Below are 19508 nucleotides of genomic sequence, written 5' to 3' on the forward strand. Positions count from 1 at the left end.
CCACAGGACACCCCAAGAGTCACACCATGTGCCTGAGAGCATTGTCTGAACACTTCTTGAGCTCTGCCAGGCTTGGTGCTGTGCCCACTGCCCTGGGGAGCTGTTCAGTGTCCAACCACCCTCTGGGTAAAAAACTTTTTCCTGATGTCCAACCTAAACCTTCCCTGACCTTCATGCCATTTCCTCAGGTCCTGTCACTGGTCATGGGAGAGATCAGTATCTGCTCCTCCTCTTCCCCTCACCAGGAAGTTGTAACTGCACTGAAGTCTCCCCTCAGTCTCCTCTTCTCCAGGCTGAACAGACCAAGTGACCTCAGCTGCTCCTCATACAGCTTCCCCTCAAGGCCTTCCCCATCCTCGTGTCACACAGTGGGGCACACACTGCACACAGCAGGAGCTGGCCAGGCTGATCCAGAGACTGGCTGCACTGCTGGGCCACCACCCCAATTCCCTGTGTCCCCACCACATCCTCCTGGCAGGCACTGCCCTGCTCCCCTGTCCATGCTCCATGACAAGATGAGCCAGGGAGAGCTGGTCACTGAGATGGGTGCTGCACTGTGAGTGTGTGAGGCCCTAGCACAGGGTGACCAGAGAAGCTGTGGAGCCCCAAGCCTGGTACTGTCCAAAACCAGGCTGGATGGAGTTCTGAGCAACCTGCTCTAGTGGAAGGTGTCCCTGCCCATGGCAGGAGCCTTGGAACTGGGTGATCTTTATGGTCCCTTACAACTCAAGCCATTCCATGACTGTGTGTATGGGTCAGCCTTGCCTGCACGTCAGGTCACTCAGCTGGACAGAGCCCCAGGGACACAGTGAGTGTCTGTGTGAGGGATTGTCTGTCTGCAGGAAAGCCAGAGGTCAGAGCCAATGCCTGTGTGAGACTTACCAGGCCTGTTCTCTTCCCACTGCTATGAGAAAATTTGTCACTAGATTTAAACGGGATTAGATAGAAACCTGCTGGATGAAGAGAATAAATATAAACGAAAATACAGTAGCTTTTGCAGGGAGTCATCTCTACCCCAGAAGTCCTGTTATTATTTCCAGCAACCTCACTGGCCAAGCTTTCTCCCTCACGTAGTTTTGCCTTTGCCACCCCAACAGATTTCTGGAACCCACTTCTAGCTCCTTCAAATTTGGGTTTTGAATTTAGGCACAATGCTCATCCTTCCTAGAAGTACTTGTGTCAAAGACTGGAAGGACTGCCAACCTCAGAAAGGCAAAATGAAGCAAAAAACTGAAATATTTCTTTTTGCATGACTATTATATAGGCCAGTCACTTGTTTTTGAACTCCTAATGCTCATCATCAGCTTACTGTTAAAAAAACTCATCTTGCCAAGCCTCCAAACAGCAAAATTGCTGTGGGAGCACAAATGTAAGCCTTGAGCTCCTGAAATTTTTCCGTAGCTCTCCTCCTTTCTTTGAAAACAGTATCAAGATCTTCTTTCCTATGCAGCCATGTGAGAGGAGAGCTCAGCACAATCTGTGCCACAACACTGATTAACTTCTCTCCAAGAGGAAAGGAGAAAAGCAGATAAGCTGAGGATATCCAACCTCTCCAACCAATGCTGAAATATTCACCAAAACCAGAGCTTTTGTGAGGAAGAATTCTAAGAGGGGCAAAATTAAACTGCATCAGAATTTTCCACCTGCTTTTTCACCAAGTCTGAGCTTGTACCACTGAAATCAATGGAAACTTTATTATGGACTAAATTGGAAGAGATGGGAAGAAGGGGGAAAAACAATTAAAAATCCTGTATTTTTAAGTTATAGTTCTCATAAACAGGCTAACCAGATTCCTGTGCATGTAAGTCAGTATTTTCTTCATTAGTGCAACTAGTTGGCCATAAAATGAGTATATTGCATTTATTCATGCATCTAGAATGGAAAAAAATCTTTGAAATGGGCAAATACTTAAACTGCACTAAGTCAATAACTTCTGTCACAATATGATCCAGAGAGTATTTATTGTTCTATCCTTTATAGATTAATTTATATAAACAGCACAAAGTAAATATTTCTTTCATCTGTATTGAAAAAAACCTCTCAAAAAAACCTCAAAACAAACAAACAAACCCACAAAAAAAAAAAAAGAAAAAAAAAAGAGGCAGAAGTTAGGTATAAATACATTTTAGTGTATTTAGGAGTAAAAAATTCCCAGCCAACGATCATCATCCACCCCCAGCTCTAAGGTTCATCTCACTGTGACTGAAGCAGCCCACAAACCTGGCATGGCTCACAGCTGCAGCAATACTGCCCTTCCTACCTGGATGAGTTATTGTTATTATTAAACTGATTACACACTTCCCACATTGAAAAATGTTTCCTTTAATATTTAACTTTCCTGAAAAGATATGAGTAAGAGGAGAGGTTTTTAAAAGTCTGCACTTCGTACAAAACAAATAGGACCTTTCCTTCTTTTTATTAAACTTGGAGGAGTTGGGTATTTATTGTGTTTATTTCAGGGATTTCTTTGTAATCATAGGGCAAGAATTTATGATTTAACACTTGAGTGAATCATGACACAAAACACCCAGGATTTATAGTTTCCTGACACAGTCCCCTTTGGTACCCAGTACACAACACATCAATTTTCAGCTGTTTACAGACCTTCCTTCTGCCTCCCTTCTGAGGTGTCACAGTTGATCTGTAAGACAAAAACATGAAAAAGTTCCCAATGCTTTGTGTTTATCACCCGATCCCACTGGACACTCTGCTGCTCACAGCTCCCTTTCCTCTCTTTAAAAATTACCTCAAATGAGGATGTTCCACTAGTGTTTCTCATCTGGACACCCCTCACAAATGCTGTGTTTCTGGAGTCTTTTGGAAGGAATTGGCCAACTTGGTGCCCGACAGAGCCCACTGTACCTTGACAGCCCCAAGAGCCAAATCAAAGGCTCTTTGGAGGCACCAAGTCCATAATTTGGTGGATTATGTAATCTTCACGCTGGATTTCTGTAACACAGGCAGATATGGGGTTAGGGAGGTGATCCTGTCCCTCTGCTCAGCCCTGGTGAGGATCACCTGGAGTGCTGTGTCCAGTTTGGGGCTCCTCAGCACAGGAGAGATGTGGAGCTCCTGGAGTGAGTCCAGCGGAGGTGACAAAGATGCTGAAGGGACTGGAACATCTCTCTGAGGAAAGGCTGAGGGAGCTGGGCCTGCTCAGCCTCGAGATACCTGAAACAGAACCTCATCCCAGTGTGTCAGTGTCTGCAGGGAGGGGTCAGGGATGGACCAGGCTCTGCTCCCTGCTGCCCAGCAATGGGACAAGAGGAACAGACACAAACTGATGCACAGGAAGTTCCACCAGCCCATAAGTCCCACCACTTTTTCCCGTGCAGGCAGCGAGCACTGGGCCACATTGCCCAGACAGGGTGTGGAGTCTCCCTCACTGGAGATGTTCCAGAACCGTCTGGACACAATCCTGTGCCATGTGCTCTGGGATGGCTCTGTTCGAGCAGGGAGGTGGGAGCAGATGGCGCACGGTGTCCGTCCCAGCCCGAGCCATCCCGGGAGCAGCGGTGCGGTGGCACAATAGCAGCACCACCCCGCTGTCCCCTGTCTCTCCCGTGCAGCGCCACCCCGCTATCCCGTGTCTCCCCTGCGGCTCCACCCCGCTATCCCGTGTGTCCCCTGCGGCTCCACCCCGCTATCCCGTGTCTCCCCCGCACCGCCATCCCTCCGTCCCGAGTCTCCCCGTGCCGCTGCCCCGCCCCGCCCGCACTTCCCGGAAAGGTTCCCCGTTCGCTTCCGGTTCCGTGCCCCATCATGGCGGCGGCCCCTGCGCCCGGCGGGCTCTGAGCGCTGCGGAGCCGCCCCGCTCCCGCCGCCCCTTCCCCGCTCCCTCCGTGCGGGGCGAGCCGGGCGCGGTGCCGGCGCCGCCGGGACTAATTCCCGGGCTGCCGCGCGGCTCCCGCCCGGGGCCGAGGCGCCGCCGCCGCCATGGCGCCGGTGCAGCTGGAGAGCGCCCAGCTGGTGCCGGCCGGCCCCGCGTCAGCCCCGGCCCCGCCGGGCCCCGGCGCCGTGACAGCCGCCGCCAGCCCCGGCTACCGCCTCAGCACCCTCATCGACTTCCTCCTGCACCGCACCTACGCCGAGCTCACCGTGCTGGCCGACCTGTGAGTGCCGCGAATCCCTCGGTGCCCGGCTGGCGGTGCCTCGCAGCATCCCGGCAGGATGCGGAGGCCTCGCCGGGATTTGTCCCGGAGCTCATCCGGGGCTGGAGTGGGGGAGGTGGTTGTGCTTTCTCATTCATTCAATGGTTTGGGTTGGAAGGGACCGTAAAGATCATCCAGTTCCAACCCCCTGCCGTGGGCAGGGACAGCTTCCACTGGCCCAGGTTGGTCAGAGCCCCATCCAGCCTGGCCTGGAACATTTCCAGGGATGGAGCATCCCCAGCTTCTCCCTGTTTCAGTGCATCACTACCTTCAGGGAATAATTTTTTCCTAATGTCTGATCTAAACTTACTCTCTTTCAATCTGAACCATTCCTCCTGTCCTCTCTTGTAAATACCCTTGCCCATTCTGCCACCCGGGAAGATGCCTGTGTAGGTGGGTTGGTCTTTGCATCAGGCTGTGTACAGTGAAAGCTGCTGAGTGGTCTGTCATAAACAAAGAAAATGACTCTGAGAGCTAAGAGCAGCTGCAGATTAGCTGCTCAAATGCTTAAGTTTGCCCCCAAAGTACTGTCAAAAAACCTCAACTGTAGTGCTGGTACTGATATCAAAATAGTCAAACTGGAATGTCTGAAACTGAGGTATTTTCATATGCTGCAACTCCTTGACTTATCTCTGTAGCTTTTAAAATACCATTTGATTATTTTTGGGAAATAAGTTACTTACGTTTACTTAGTGATCTGCTATGCTGATGTTGTTGTGTTTGAAGTGGCAAAACAAAGGAGTGTTTATGGGCCAAGAAAAACTTACCTGAAAGCATTTGGACTCTGAAAAAACTTGTTTGCCTCTTACTTTGTTTAACCGTAGAGGTTCTTGTGGCGAAGCTGTGTGTTTTAAGAAATGACATACAGAACAAATGGGAAAAAATAGGTATAGCTCTTGTATAGTGCCATGTCTGGTAAGTGTGCAAACAGAAATTTACCTGATGTGAGCTTAAGAGTGTTCAAACTCTGGAAAGGACAAGGAATTTTAGAATTTTAGTTTGCTTTGAAAAAACTTCCAAAACATCAGTCAAGAAATCCTTCCTGTATGTTTGTGGTGTGTGTAGAGTAATTGATTTCAGCACCCTTCCTCAAACTTTTCAATGAATTTGACCAGTTCCAGTTTGCCTGGTACAGGGTAGTGGCAGGTGCCCCATGGTATTTTTATATACTTCATAGTTGTGTAAAGGTTTCTGTACTTGATGGTTGCTAACAAAATTTCTAGTTGTCTGAAGTGTAATAGATCAACATATAATACATCATTTTTTCCCCTCTTCTTTCATATAGATTGCCGAGAAAGACTGATATGGAAAGGTGAGTTATGATAAGAGAATTTGTAATGCATGTTAAAATACAGAACTTTGTTTTGGATATTAAGATTAGTATAGTATTGTTTAAGCAAAGTCTTTTTGTCCTAATTTTAGATTTTATGCAAGAGAATAAGACCTGTCTTGCTGTCATTACATAGTTTCAAGATTTTTCACAGCATTAGTGACAGTATTGGGTTTTTTTGGTGTTTGGTTTTATAGTAGTTTGGGCTTTTTTTTGTTGCTGTTATAGTAGGTGAACTCTGTTAGGGGCATTTTTCTCTTAATGAATATTGAAGCAATGAATTGAAAGTAAACCTGACATGAAAGGGAACTGGAGAATTTGAATAGATTCTAGTTAGTGTGATAAAGAAATGTGTTTTCAAAAGAAGCAGTTCAACAATGACTACACAGTAAAGACCTCTTCTCTGCATTTTTCTATGTTTCCTGGTCTTTCTTATCCTGGGCACTGTTTTCTGCTCCCATTCTATGTGGTTTTGAAGTGTGAAAATTATTAGAGAGCAAATGTAAGAGACCAGGACAGCACCCTGCTGAGATGAAAAACATCCATTTACTTTTTTGTTTCTCTTTATAAATGTTATTAAATTGGTCAGAATATTGTTCCCCTAATTTGTGTTGAAATATTAATTGACCTAAATTTCTTTAGAGAGATACAGGAGCTATGATATTCCTAAGAATCTTAATAAAGAAGTCTGTGTACCAGGATGATCATTGATTGTTATCTCAAACCTTCCAAAACTCTCATAATGTGTGGAATTAATCCCATTTTCATGGAATCATAACCTGGAATGATTACTTGTACCCCTTTTCTTTCTGCATAGTATGTTATTAAGAGAAACAGTGTGGATTTTGATTTGGTTTGGTTTGGGTTTTTAATTATCACACTATTTACTGAAGAAATTACTTTTGACTTGGGTCTGGAGCTCCCTTGTAGTGATGGGGGAGCTTTTCCCATCTAGATATTCTAGTTAGAGTTAGATTCTGCTTTATTGGGCACGTGGGTCTGGGGCAGCAATTTAAATCCTAATGGATTGCAGAGAAAAGAAGGACAACCTTCAATGAACAAAGACTGTCCTATGACTGAAATTGTCTTGAAATTACATGTTCACATCCTTGTTAGCTTTGACTTATAACTTCTCTTGGTGAAATGGCTTTCCAGCTCTTGGAGGAAATATGTAGGAACGTAGCTTAATTATCTGTATTTTTTCCATCTTTGAGACCTGCAAAGGCTGCAGTAGTTGGGCTTCAAGCTCTGTTTCTTGGAGCTGGAGCCTGGTGACATGGCATATATACCCTGGTGAAGATGTGATGGTGTTATCCTCTAATGAAGTTCACGTAAAATATAAGTTTTGTGCTACAGTGCCTGTTTAAAAGATGCTGTGATAAGAAAAACTGATGAGAAATTATGCATCATAGTATAATATAGTGCTTTTTTTTCAGGGTCGTTTATTAGTTATCAATTGTAGGAATAAGTAGCTCTTACAGTAAAGTGGTTGGATTAAAATTAACAGTGCTGAGTTCTGGGGGAAATCCAGGGGCTTTCTTGGTAATGGAGACTGGGTTTTGCACAGTATCTTTATCTTTTTCTGGATAACCTACTTCAGTCTTTGACCACATCACTGCGTTTCTTTGTTTTCCTCATGTCTAACTAGTTTTTCACTGGTTTAGTTTGTAACTGTTGTACCCTGGCCTTCTGCATTTCTGATAAGAGTCTGGTTTCATCTTCCCTACAATACCCTTTTAGATATTTGAGGATGGCAGTAGGATCTTGCTACAGATCTTCTTAAGCAGGAGCAAACTCAGCTTCCTCAACCCATCCTTGTATGTCACATGTTTCCTGTGAATGTAAATGCATCTTCTGACCTCCCCTTAATCACAGAGCAGTTTATCCTGTAGAAGGCAATTTGTTGATCCGGGGTGGTTTGCCCTTGACAAATTTCTGATGGTTGTTTTCAGGCTAATTTCATGCTTGGTATTTATCTGGACATCATTTAGAGCAAGATTTGTCCTATGAATTTTTTTTTTAACTGAGCTTAGGCCAACTGACCTACAGGTCCCTAGATCCTCCTTTGCCTTCTTGAAGAAGGACATGTATTTGCCTTTTTGCTGTCATCAAGACGTTTGTTCACTGTGGGTTTTGAAAATGATAGAGATCAACTTTACAGTAGCATGGATTAGCTCCCTCAGAATCCTTGGATGCAACCCATCCACTCCAATGGACTTTTGTATCTTGAGCTTGCTTAAGTGGTCCTTAACTTGATTTAATTCTATTGTAGCTAATGCTTCACTCCCCCAGACTCAGCCATTGGTCTGAAGGATCTGAAACCTGAGAACCAAACTTAGCAATGAAGGCCAGGGGTAAAAAATGCAGTGAGCAACATGGTTGTTAGAAAGATTTTTAATTTTTGTTTCTTGTTTTGTAAATAAACTCTTTCCTGAAGTTTCATCTTCCTTGAATATTTATTTTTGTGTAGCCCATCATACGGTCAAGTACCTATAATGAAGGACAATGCAGCAAATTTGAAGGCCTTTTTTGTTTTATTAGAGAAGTAAATTTCCAATGCAGTTGTCATTCAGGGGTGATGGTGGTGGTTCTAGAAGCAGGGGTCTGTCAAATCAAAGTGACAAGTCTTCTCAAACTTGATTTCAGTGGTGTTCATGGAACAGTTACTGTAATACTCTCTCTTGATTTGTCAATCATTTTCGTTATTAAATTGTGCTTTTGGGGGGTTGTGGGGTTTTTTTGTTTGTTTTCAGTCACAGAACATCAATTTGAATTTTTCCCACTGTCATGCTGTTTTCACTATAGATGTTTGACATGACTACTAGATTTCAGCAACTTTTATGTGGACTTTGTCTGAGATATAACTGGCTTTCTAAAGTCTCACTGTAGTCATCTTTCAAATCTCATAAAGTTTTTTCTGAATCTTTCAAAATTCCCAACATCTTGTTTTCATAGTGTGGTTACTGTTAGAGCAGTGTGTACGTATAGCAGCTTGTCCACCACTTGAAATCTTAATATCAGGCTGAATACCATTCCAAAACATGTGCTCTAGAACACAGAGAAGTTATTGGCTTAATGCCCAAGTTCTTGGATGAGGTTCACAGTGTGTAATGGAAGAAACAAGACCAGATGGTATTAGTTGTGCTTCTGGCCTTATATGTTCATCTGCTACAAGCAGATTATGCTTTACTTGCCCAAAAGAGTTAACCTCATTACACCAGCACTCTCAGCAGAATCAGGCTCTCTCTGTGTTATGAGTTTGTGTTTTACAGATTGGAATCAGAAGGAGGTGCAGCTTCTGTTTGGTAGAGGTCAATATCTTGTGCACTAATTAATGTTCTTTTTGTCCAAATGCTTCTGTTACTTTAGAAAACAGTATCAGGGAAACAGCTTAAGTTTGGGGTTTTTTTTCAAACTAAGTAGAAAAAGCCATGATGAAATTAGTAAATGGAACACGTAGAAAGGGAGGCAGACCTCTATAAACAGTTGATGAAGTGGTATTTCAGAGGGTATGGTATTACAGATCTACACTGTAGACCTGTGTGTCTTGCCTGATGCATCTATAATGTAGATATGTAATGAAGCATGAAAATCTGCCTGTGCCCCTATTGCATTCTCTTTTACAAAAAACAACCCTAAAGACGTGCAGACTTACACTCCTTCATTTTGACTATCTCCAACAAAGAATGGTGGGAGTAATTCTGTGAGTCAGTAAGTTCTTATCTCAATTTCTTTGCAAGGCAGGAATGGAGAGGAAAGTTAAAGAGTGGGGGTTTTGTGGTCTTCCCCACCACCACCCTATTTCCATATTGTAAAATACTATGTAAAGTTGTTGTAAAAATGCTAGAATGATATTTTGTTTAGTATCTTATTTATTTATTTATCTATCTATTTACAGTGAATGTAAGTGTAATGTTACTGTCAGGTCCTGTGACCCTTGGGTATGTTCCCTACTTTAAACTTAATCTTAAGCCTTGAGAAAATCCCATTAAAGGTGTAAAGATAATTTATGTGAGTTCAGTATGGAATCATTTCTCTTACAGTCAGTGATTAATTTTTTTGAATATGCTTTTTGTTTCCCCAGACAGTCTTGATTTGTTAGAATCCATGTATGTTGTTAGGTATTCACAACAGAGACCTTTTTCCCCCCAGCCTCTTAGTCAAACAAGCCACATATTACTGATGCCTGCATTAACACAATTAAAAGTTACCATTACAGCTCTGTTTTTTTTTAATTGGCACACAGTTAAAATTATGGTTTTATTATATATCTGAGCACTGGCTTAATGTACATTTGTTTTTTTCCAGAAAAATAGAGATAGTGCAGTTTGCAAGTCGCACTCGTCAGCTGTTTGTTCGTTTGTTAGCCTTGGTCAAGTGGGCTAATAATGCTGGGAAGGTGGAAAAGTGTGCGGTAAGTCAGAGAGACAAGAGTCTGGCATGAAACAATCTCTGAGGGATATGGGATATTGCTACACCCTGACTTCTTTTTACTAAAGATTTTTTTTGTTTTTAATTCCTGTCTAGAAATTGTATGGTCTCGTTTTTTAACAGTTCATGATCCCAAAAACTCATCGGTGGCATAAAATGAAAGGCTTGTCTGCACATAGTTTCAGGAATGCTTTGGGTTAAGGTAACAGGACAGGGAAAATGGTGATCTGAGTGTGTTAGCTCTCATTATCGCTTTCATCCTCATCTTGGATAAATAAGAATAAAGTCCAGAACGTTGCAAAAAAACAAGCTCCTGGTGATTACAAACAAGTATGGTTGCATTCCAGTAGCAATCAGCAGGTAGATAAAGAGCTGAGAGGCTGTACAGATCCCCCACAGCATCAAGAATGGCATGTGGATTTTAAGTGTCCTTGCGGTGAATGTAGGAAGTGACCAGAATATTCATTCTTTCTTTGTTTTGTAAATGTGGTTACCTGAATTGGAAGTGACAGATAACCTGAATATAAAGGACTATTGATCTGTGCATTTTTTGGACACATCTATCTTTTTTTTTTTTAACTCCTTGTACTCTGCAGATGATATCCAGTTTCTTAGATCAGCAAGCCATCCTGTTTGTGGACACTGCTGATCGTCTGGCATCGCTGGCTCGAGATGCTTTGGTTCATGCTCGGCTGCCCAGCTTTGCCATCCCATATGCAATTGATGTTCTGACAACTGGATCCTACCCTCGGCTGCCCACCTGCATTAGGGTAAATAACTCTGCCATGTCTGGGGAGTGTGGGAATCCCCTGTAGAGCATCAAGTACACGGGAATCAAACTGTGTGTGTGCAGATGGAAGTGTAGCTCAATACAGGCCTAGTGCCAAGTCTCTGTAGTGTCAGTTTCTCATGCAGAACACTTCCTGTTTGAACAAGTTACTCTTTCCCAGTAAAACGTTCCATCCATTTATTTAGTTCCACCAAATTTAGTGATTTTATTCAGTGGTCAGTTTTGGGTAAAATGTTATCAGTTAGAAAGCAAGTCTGAGTGTGAGATATAAAATTTCACTGGGCAATGGCCTGTCATATTTATATTTTCAGACTTCTGGTCTGGTTGGTTTTCACTATTGCTGCTCTCAATGTGTTATACGTGTTTGAGATGTGTAGACTTGTTTGTGTTTATTGTAACAGGATAAAATAATCCCTCCTGACCCAATAACAAAGAGTGAGAAGCAAACCACACTGCATCAGCTAAACCAGATCCTTCGCCATCGACTCGTGACTACAGATCTCCCTCCACAGCTGGCAAATCTTACAGTTGGTAAGAGCTGGAATTACTTCTTGAAGGATACATTGTTGCAGGCTGATTTAAAATTGTTGTTTTAATGCTAAATCAAGGCTAAGAGATATCTTAAGTGAGATTATTAAGGATGCTTCATCTATTAAGACTGGGATCCTGTCTCTGTATGACATCAAAATACATGGTTTTTTCCCTGTTTGAAAAATGAGGGCATTGATAATATTGCTGAAATATTATTTACTTTAAAGAAGAAATCCTGTGCAGGTAATGCCAAAAGGTTTTAAACATTGTCTTGCTCTTTCAGCCAGTGTTTTATGAAACAGTCATTGGACTACTTCATCTTAATTTAATTTTAAAATGCAACTTAGTTAAACTGTTAGGTCTTTCTGCAGAAACTCTTTGAACTTGAGTTTAAACAAGTCACCCTAATGTTGCTTTTTTAAGCTGTTTTGATATTCATGTTCAGGCACAGAATTTGTTCCTATTTATGCATGCCTTTTGTTCAGTGGCTCACCGCAGTGCCAGATCTCTTAAACTGTTTTGAGATCTGTGTTTTCATTTAGCACAAGTAGTGGCAAACATTAAGACAACCTTTTTTACAGGAAAGATGGCTATAAACTGGACTAGGTTATTGCAGAATCAGAGGGAATAGGGTGGGCATTGACCTAGTCCATGCTTTTAACCAAGACAAGGTTAGCCATTTGTAAACCATTCCCCACAGACCTAGATCAGAAATGTTTCTGAAGAATCTTAGTGCTAGTTTTCTCTAGTCCCTGTGTTAGTGCTTGCACTGTCGGTGTTAGAGGCATTTTTAACTAATGGAAGTATAAATGCATAATGTATGGATAATATGGATAAAATATCTGAGCTCTTGCGAGTTTTAGGTTAACTAAACATTCCATTGACTATAAGTTTCTGGTTTGGAGTCTGGTTTAAGAGCATGTCTGGGATGCTCTTGAAAATGAAACTTCACAAATTAAATGGTTAAAATTTTTGCAGGACTATTTCTCTATGTCTATAATTGTAAAGGTGTATGACATAGTTTGTTAAATGACTGAGAAGAAGGTTGACCTACAGGTTAGAGTAAGGACTTGTACTTACTTGTTTGCTCTGCCTCTTATTCTTTTTATGACCTTGCTTGCATAGTTTTAAAGTCCTTGCCCCCAAATCTTGAAACATAACAGTGCTCACAGAGGTGTGAGGATGTACATGTCAATTAGATAAATAGTGTGCAACTTTGCTTGTTGTGTATATATATAAATTCTGCCAAAGATTATCTTCCTCACATAAAAATAGATTTGTAATATTATAATATTAAATAAATGCTTTGCAGTGAGATGTGTTTTCAGGGCTAGATTTCAGTCTGGGCTGAGATCCATGTTCTGTATGTCATTTGAATATTGCTGAAAGCATTCATTGTTGGTAGTAGCAAAGAATAGGAATATTTCAGCCAGATGTTTTGTTTGTCAGGCTGGTAGTCAGCTCAGTGTTAACAAGTTATCAGATTAAGCAAGTTAACTTCAGGACAGTTTGTACATCTGTCTGTGCTGCTTATTGACATTGGGTCTGTTGCAGACTGTAAAATGTTCAGAGTTGCATGGAAACATAAGCAACAGAGCAGAAATTATAGGGAAGTAATCCATTATTAGTGCCAGGAGCTACCACACTGTTACTTTGAGGCATCTTAGGAGACTGAGTGAAATAAAACATTCTTGTCTTCCTCAGCCAATGGCCGTGTGAAGTTCCGAGTTGAGGGTGAGTTTGAGGCCACCCTGACAGTGATGGGTGATGATCCTGACATCCCCTGGCGCCTTCTCAAGCTGGAAATTTTGGTTGAAGACAAGGAAACTGGTGGTAAAGAAAAAAAATCAAGCCTTTACACTTTGTTTTCAACATGATATTTGTCTCTGACACCGTATAAGTCTTGTTTATAGTTGGTCTTTTGCGTATCACCACTTAAGAGAATGAAGTTATATATGCTTGTCCTGTTTTGACTTTGCTTTATAGGCTTTTAATACCTTAACAATGCTATACTGTGACAATGTAGTAGAGTGAATGAAATTTCCAGAGTAAACGAAGGATTGTGTTGTTTTGTTACAAAACCTGGTATGGAAATTGCTTGATACAGCTGTATCTTTTTTATTTTTAATTTCTTAATTTATTATTATTTTAAATATCTAGTTTCCTGATGGTTAATGTGTTTTTTTTTTTTCATTTACAAAAGATGGTCGAGCCTTGGTTCACAGCATGCAGATCAATTTCATCCATCAGTTGGTCCAGTCCCGGCTGTTTGCTGATGAAAAGCCACTTCAGGACATGTACAACTGTTTGCGTATCCTTCTGAAAGGGGCTTCTGAATTGGGTGTTTCATGTAGCCTTGCTCTTCTCAGTAGCTGGAGGTCAAGAAAGATGAATTCCCTGTTAAGTTTGGGGGAAGTGTCTGGACATGGAGTTATGGTGGCCTTGAAGTAAATTTTGGCCTTGGAAGCAGTAATTCTTATGTGCCTGCATGTCAAATTTAATTCTACTCACTAAATCAGCAAAGGTGAAGGTGAGGTATTCAAGGCAGCAGGTTGTGTGGTAAGTCAGTGCAGCAGCAGCAGCTAATTTTGGAGATGAAATACAGAGCTCACTTGGAAGTTCTGGGAGCTGACAGTTCTTGCAACCCAGAACTGCAGTAAAGTGCAGTTGATGAGGGTGTGTTAACTCTATTGTAGCTGTGTGAATAATGAGAGGAGATACTCATTATCTCTGCAGTGATTTTCCCCTTGCAAAGGGCAGATTGCTTGACAATGTGAAATGGATTTCAATGAAACTGTTTCTGCAGAGAGAGTCACGTGGGAGATGGGGTTAGTGGTAACTAAAGGGTGAATTGAATTTCTTTGTTAGTAATCATCTTTTCCATGAAAGATGAGGACAGCTAGAAATCTGTAAAACGAGGCTATTGTGACTCCCTTGTCTTACAGCCTGTCCTAGTATAGGGTTTAGAAAACCACAAAAAAAAAAAAAGAAAAGCCCTTTGAGAAATATGTGGTGCTGTTTATGTGTCTTTATCTCTGCATTAGTACATTAGTGTGTTTTCAGACAGCGTCTTGCCTGACATAAGTGACAAATGGATTGATGTAGTGTGCAGAAACAGGTCTGTGTAGTGTACATACTTTTTGGACATTTTATATTTTCTTAACTCCATGCGTTAGACTCCTTCTGCCTGGCTCTTCAGCTGGAAGTCTTGCATTCACAAACACTAATGCTGATCCGAGAGCGCTGGGGTGACCTTGTGCAAGTGGAGCGGTACCATGCAGGGAAATGTCTGTCACTCTCTGTTTGGAAGTAAGTTAATTTCAAAAGGACTGTTAGCAAACAATAAAATAACAGGAGGGATTATATTTACCAAGCTTGAGCCATAATTTTCAGAATTTTTCTTTCTTTTTGACGTGAGACTCCTAAATTCTTGTAATTAAGTATCTACACGTGTTGCTTGATTTGCAAATAAGTAAAGGTTGCACTTTAATGTACAGAAGAGCAATGGATACAGTTATAAATGACTTTGTATTTACACAGATGTCTAAAAATTAATTAGTTATTTGTCAGTCTTTTACTGTATTTATTGCTTGACTGGCACTAGATAAAATTATAAAAAGCAATCCAAGTGCACTTCAGATTGTGTTGAATATACAGTCGTCTGAAATTCTTCATGTAGTTGGTTTACCAACAGTTCTGCTTTAAAATGTCAACTAAAACAAATGCCTTTTTCAGTTCAGCTGACATAATGTTTTTAACCAGAACGCTCACTTCACCTAAACTGAACCAAGGTTTAGATTGTGGAAAACATATTTTTTGTTCTTCCAGTTGCATGGTTTAATTGTTCTATTTATTTTAAGTCAACAGGTACTTGGCAGGAAAACGGGGACTGCATCTGTCCATAAGGTCACTATAAAAATTGATGAAACTGATGTCTCAAAACCCTTACAAATATCTCATGAGCCTCCACTGCCAGCCTGTGATTCCAAACTGATGGAAAGAGCCATGAAGGTAAAGGTTTGCATTGCAGGAGGCATCTAATTTTTTAAATCAAAAACTCAAGTGCTTTGCACTGGCAGTTTGTTCCACTTTGATTCTATTTAAAGAGCTGTTTCTAAGATTTCCAGAAAGTAGTACTGTAGGTTGTGTAGTGTTTATGTGGGGACCTCAAATTGTTGTTACAAATTATTGGCCTTGACTTCATCTTAAAAATTGCGCCTACTTCACAGTATAGCACATTATATGCTACTTGAGATAGGATGCTGAGGCTGGAGGGAAACAACAGCAACATATCAGTTATTAGGGTTTGGCTTGAAATGCTTTATAGAGAGACAGTTCTTCCCTTTCCTGTCTTGGAGCTCCTCTGAAAATCAGCTTCTCATTGTCACTGGAGTTAGCTACCCAGCAGTGCTATCCACTTTAGAAAATCTTACATTATGATTTGGAAATCTTGTGCTGAAGAGCTCACGTGGTTTGCTTGTTACAAGTGTTAGGTGAAGCTTAGTTTTACATTATCTCTAACCAGATTATATCATGTGGCTTATTTGAATGTTCAGATTCCTGTATTTTAAAGGTAGAATTGTTGCAATGATCCAAAGTGAGTAATTGCAATCAACTTCCTACTTGGATCATGCTTCACTGGTGATAATTCTAGATTTTGGTTAGACATATTGAAGAAAAACTATGTTCTGGGTTTTATAATAAATCCTCTATAAATTCCTCAGCAAATGTGGCTGTGATATATCAGGATGTCTGTCATTATTTCTTGCAGTGTTGTTAGGAGACTTAGTAAAACTGGAATGAGTGGTGTAGTCTTCACACTTTCAGTACAGTTTTTCCAGAGGGAAAAACTCCCCACCTCAGATTCTTCACCTGTCTCACAGAACTTTCTACCCATGGTAGTCTCCACCTCCTGTGTGTACTTTGTTTTTGAGCCTCTTGGCCCGTCATGTTACCAGTGCAGACAAACAAGTCTATATGGTGAATGTCAAGAACTGCATATATTTCAGCTACAGAGGGATGTGGGAAACCTAGTGAAGCATGGTAGCCCTTTACTCTACTTGTAGAGAAGAAATTCTGCTATCAGTATAGCTAATATATACTACCTTTACTTATTAAATAGCCTAAATTAGCATATTTAGGCTACTAAATATAGAGTTGATTTAGTGAAGATGCTGTATTTATGTGTAAATCCAAGAAAATGCTCTTGGATCTAGAACATCTGCTGAAGATCCACTGGAGCTGACACAGTCTAAGTTCACTGAATCCAGTCTACAGCCTATAGATTAAGATATGAGGCCGCTGTAAATGTAAGATTTATCAAAGTTAATGTTGTCTCCCTTTATAACTACTTGCTCTGAGCTTAAAAAAATTATCAGCTGTGGTATATACAGTGCTGTTGTAGTGTTTGAATAACAGTCTCAGGTGTAATGACGTAGATGGCACACTGGGTTTCTGTTTGTTTAAGATACTGTATAAAACAGTGGCACAAACAAACATGTTTGTCTGAGCAGGTTGTTCTGCATTAACCCACTGAAAATTGGATGGAGCTATAGAACATGTAGTCAGTTTTTAGAGAGGAAGATTTAACCCATTGGAGCTGCTGAGTTGAAATGCTTTTGTGGATGGATTTAGACTTGGTTTTTAAGGCCTTGTCTTGGAAAGCTCATCTTTAGGGGAAGGTCATTCTGGTATAGACAAAGGCATGCACTGAAATTCTGTATAATTCTGTGCTGTATGAACCTCTTCTGCATTTGTCTCTTAGGCTGGAATCTCATGGTAGCTTGCTGTATTTTACAGTGCTCCAAATACTCAAGTTAATAGTCCATGTGGCTCACCACAGTACTAAGCAAATTATTTCTGAAGTGATTGTTTTATTAAGTACTTTCATCCAGTGTGCTGGTGCAGAAAGCGTTCACATCAAACATGAGCTTACTCGAGTACATTTCTTTTTTACAGATTGACCACCTATCAATAGAAAAACTCCTAATAGACAGTGTCCATGCAAGATCTCATCAAAAACTCCAGGAGCTCAAAGCCATTCTTAAGAGCTACAATGTTAATGACAATTGTATGTGTTTTCTGCTGAAGTTTTTCTAGTTGATTTCCATTTGTGTCTAAGGATGGTTTCCTTTTCTCTTGATATTTCCTGTTTTCATTAATTTAAATCTTTTTAAGAAGGGAAACATGTTCAGAATTAGCAAAACTTAGCTTTAAATTATTCTGCATTGATAATTGTAAAATACCCATACATCTAAATGCAGTGTAATAGGTGAAGCTGGTAGAACATTGTAGTCTGGGTTGAAGGGTAAACATTTGCCTGCTGGAAAACTGGTTTGAGTTCAGAATTGAAAGCAAATCTTTCACTATTTTGAGCTAGTTTTGGATGACAGTTTCCTTAAGATGCTGTTGAAACTTTTGGGATTTAGATTGATTTTATAATTGTGAAACAGGGAGTTGAAAGATATTCGGGGATTAATAATCTTCAAATTTGGTCTGCCTTTTCTCATTGGTTTGTCACTGTTCTCACAGAGAAATTCTCATATTCAGTTTCATCTTCATGTTAATGCTGTAATAATGTGCAAGTGAGGTTTGTTTCTCTAAAAACGTACAGATTTTTTATTCTAATGGGCTAGATTTTAATACAAGCTTGAATTTTGAGTGAAATTATTAACATCATTTTTTGTTTAGCATTCATTGAGACGGCTCTCCCAACTCTTGTAATTCCGATTTTGGAACCATGTGGTCGATCAGAGTGCCTGCATGTATTTGTTGATCTCCACTCTGGAATGTTCCAGCTGATGCTGTATGGTGTTGGTAAGTAGGCACAAAACCAGGAGCAAATGAACTTGGGTCATCATCTAGGTATTGGAGCTTGAGGAATGGAAAAGAGGATCTTCATGCTTAAGTGTCACAGTTCAGTTCAGTTTATTTTAAGAGGACAACGGAGTAGTTATTGTTGGGGGTCAATGCAATGCATATTCTTTATGGTTCATGATTCATGCCATGTGCTGTTAAATGGATGGGGTCATTTCATATGGACTTGGGTGAGAATTGTATCAGGTGACCTTATACATCTTGAGTTACTTCTGTTGAGGTCTAACTTCAGGTTTCACATTGCTTAAGAAAAGGAAGAAAGTTCTTTTAGTTTATTTGCTTAATAACATCCTGCTGTGGTCTTACAAGTATTATGGTTCATCTGTTGGTGCCTTAATCTCTCTCTTCACAATGAGCCATGTGGAGAAAACAAAGGGCAATTAGAAGTTACACCAGGAGGACTTTTATCTTAATGTGAGAAAGAATTTTTTACAGAGAAGTCAAACAATCCTTAGAACAGCCCCCTGAGAGTTTTAGTGGAGTCCCTATCACTGGAGGTTTTCAAGATGCAGTTGGACAGGGTGTTAGATAACCTCATCTATGCTCCCCTTCCCACAAAAGGTTGGACCAGATGATCTTTCCAGGTCCCCTTTGAAGCCCAAACCTGGGCTGTTACATGATTCTGAGATGAATTAGATGGGACAGTTTCAGTGAAAGTTTGAAGTTTTGTTTGAAGGACTGGTGCTAAGACCATCCACTCACCTGATGTTCTTGCAGATCAACTGACACTCGATGACATAGAGAAGTCTGTTAATGATGATATGAAAAGAATCATTCCTTGGCTCCAGCAGCTCAAGTAAGTGACTTGAACAATTCACTTAGTTTACATGGAATGAATCACCACGTTTGTATTCTGGATGATCACATTTGCATGGCTTTGTGTTTTACCACAGTAGGGGTAACTTCTCACTGTTGTACACAACCTTGAGTATTTGCCATCTCTTGTAAGACAGTGGGAGAAATTCTTTGATTCCATAGACCTGCTTTAGTTTTCCCCCTTACATGTTGCCTTATGCATTGCTATGTGCACACTTTGCATGAAGTCTTTTCACTTCTAAGTCAGTAGCAGAGAACTTGCTTCCTGAGAATCTCTTCTTCTATTCATGTTCATCTTCTATATCCTTTATTCCACTCTGTTTCTACAGCTGAACTCTGCTTGTTTCTCAGCAAAAATGATCTGCCTTCTCAATTCAGAGGAAAAACCAGGAAGTGGCCTAGGGTGATTTAAATAATACCTGTTTATCTTCTAGCACTTCAGCCCTTGCTGGTTTAAGCCTCTAATCTTCCTTCCATAAAGCCCTGAGATTTAAGCACAAGATACATTTGGTTCCCATAAGAGGTTGTAGCAAATAATACAAGCACAGTTTGCATCTGCATAAGAACGGAGTTCCACCTGCTC

General features: G+C 40.8%; 1 protein-coding gene and 1 long non-coding RNA gene across 3 annotated transcripts in view; one reads left to right on the plus strand and one right to left on the minus strand.

Annotated features, from left to right (window-relative positions):
• Positions 1-2404: 2404 nt before the first annotated feature.
• LOC146444150 (uncharacterized) lies at positions 2405-3544 on the minus strand. Its single transcript, XR_014851762.1, has 2 exons — positions 2747-3544; positions 2405-2641 (listed from the first exon to the last, which is right to left on the minus strand). It is a non-coding gene; the product is annotated as an uncharacterized LOC146444150 (long non-coding RNA).
• Positions 3545-3743: 199 nt separating this feature from the next.
• MED14 (mediator complex subunit 14) overlaps positions 3744-19508 on the plus strand; it is a 34320-nt gene continuing 18555 nt past the window's right edge. Inside the window, exons 1-12 of one of the 2 annotated variants that reach the window (XM_085048966.1) lie at positions 3744-4112; positions 5437-5463; positions 9790-9895; positions 10509-10682; positions 11104-11233; positions 12938-13066; positions 13437-13544; positions 14410-14542; positions 15094-15244; positions 17192-17303; positions 17924-18049; positions 18827-18905. In XM_085048966.1, the coding sequence (XP_084905092.1) occupies positions 3937-4112; positions 5437-5463; positions 9790-9895; positions 10509-10682; positions 11104-11233; positions 12938-13066; positions 13437-13544; positions 14410-14542; positions 15094-15244; positions 17192-17303; positions 17924-18049; positions 18827-18905 (1451 nt within the window). In that variant the 5' untranslated portion in view covers positions 3744-3936. The remainder of the gene's footprint in view (positions 4113-5436; positions 5464-9789; positions 9896-10508; positions 10683-11103; positions 11234-12937; positions 13067-13436; positions 13545-14409; positions 14543-15093; positions 15245-17191; positions 17304-17923; positions 18050-18826; positions 18906-19508) is intronic. The other variant, XM_085048956.1, reaches the window with a different exon arrangement.

This window comes from Lichenostomus cassidix, chromosome 1 (assembly GCF_008360975.1).
Source record: "Lichenostomus cassidix isolate B80296 chromosome 1, HeHo_3.0, whole genome shotgun sequence".
NCBI lineage: Eukaryota > Metazoa > Chordata > Aves > Passeriformes > Meliphagidae > Lichenostomus > Lichenostomus cassidix.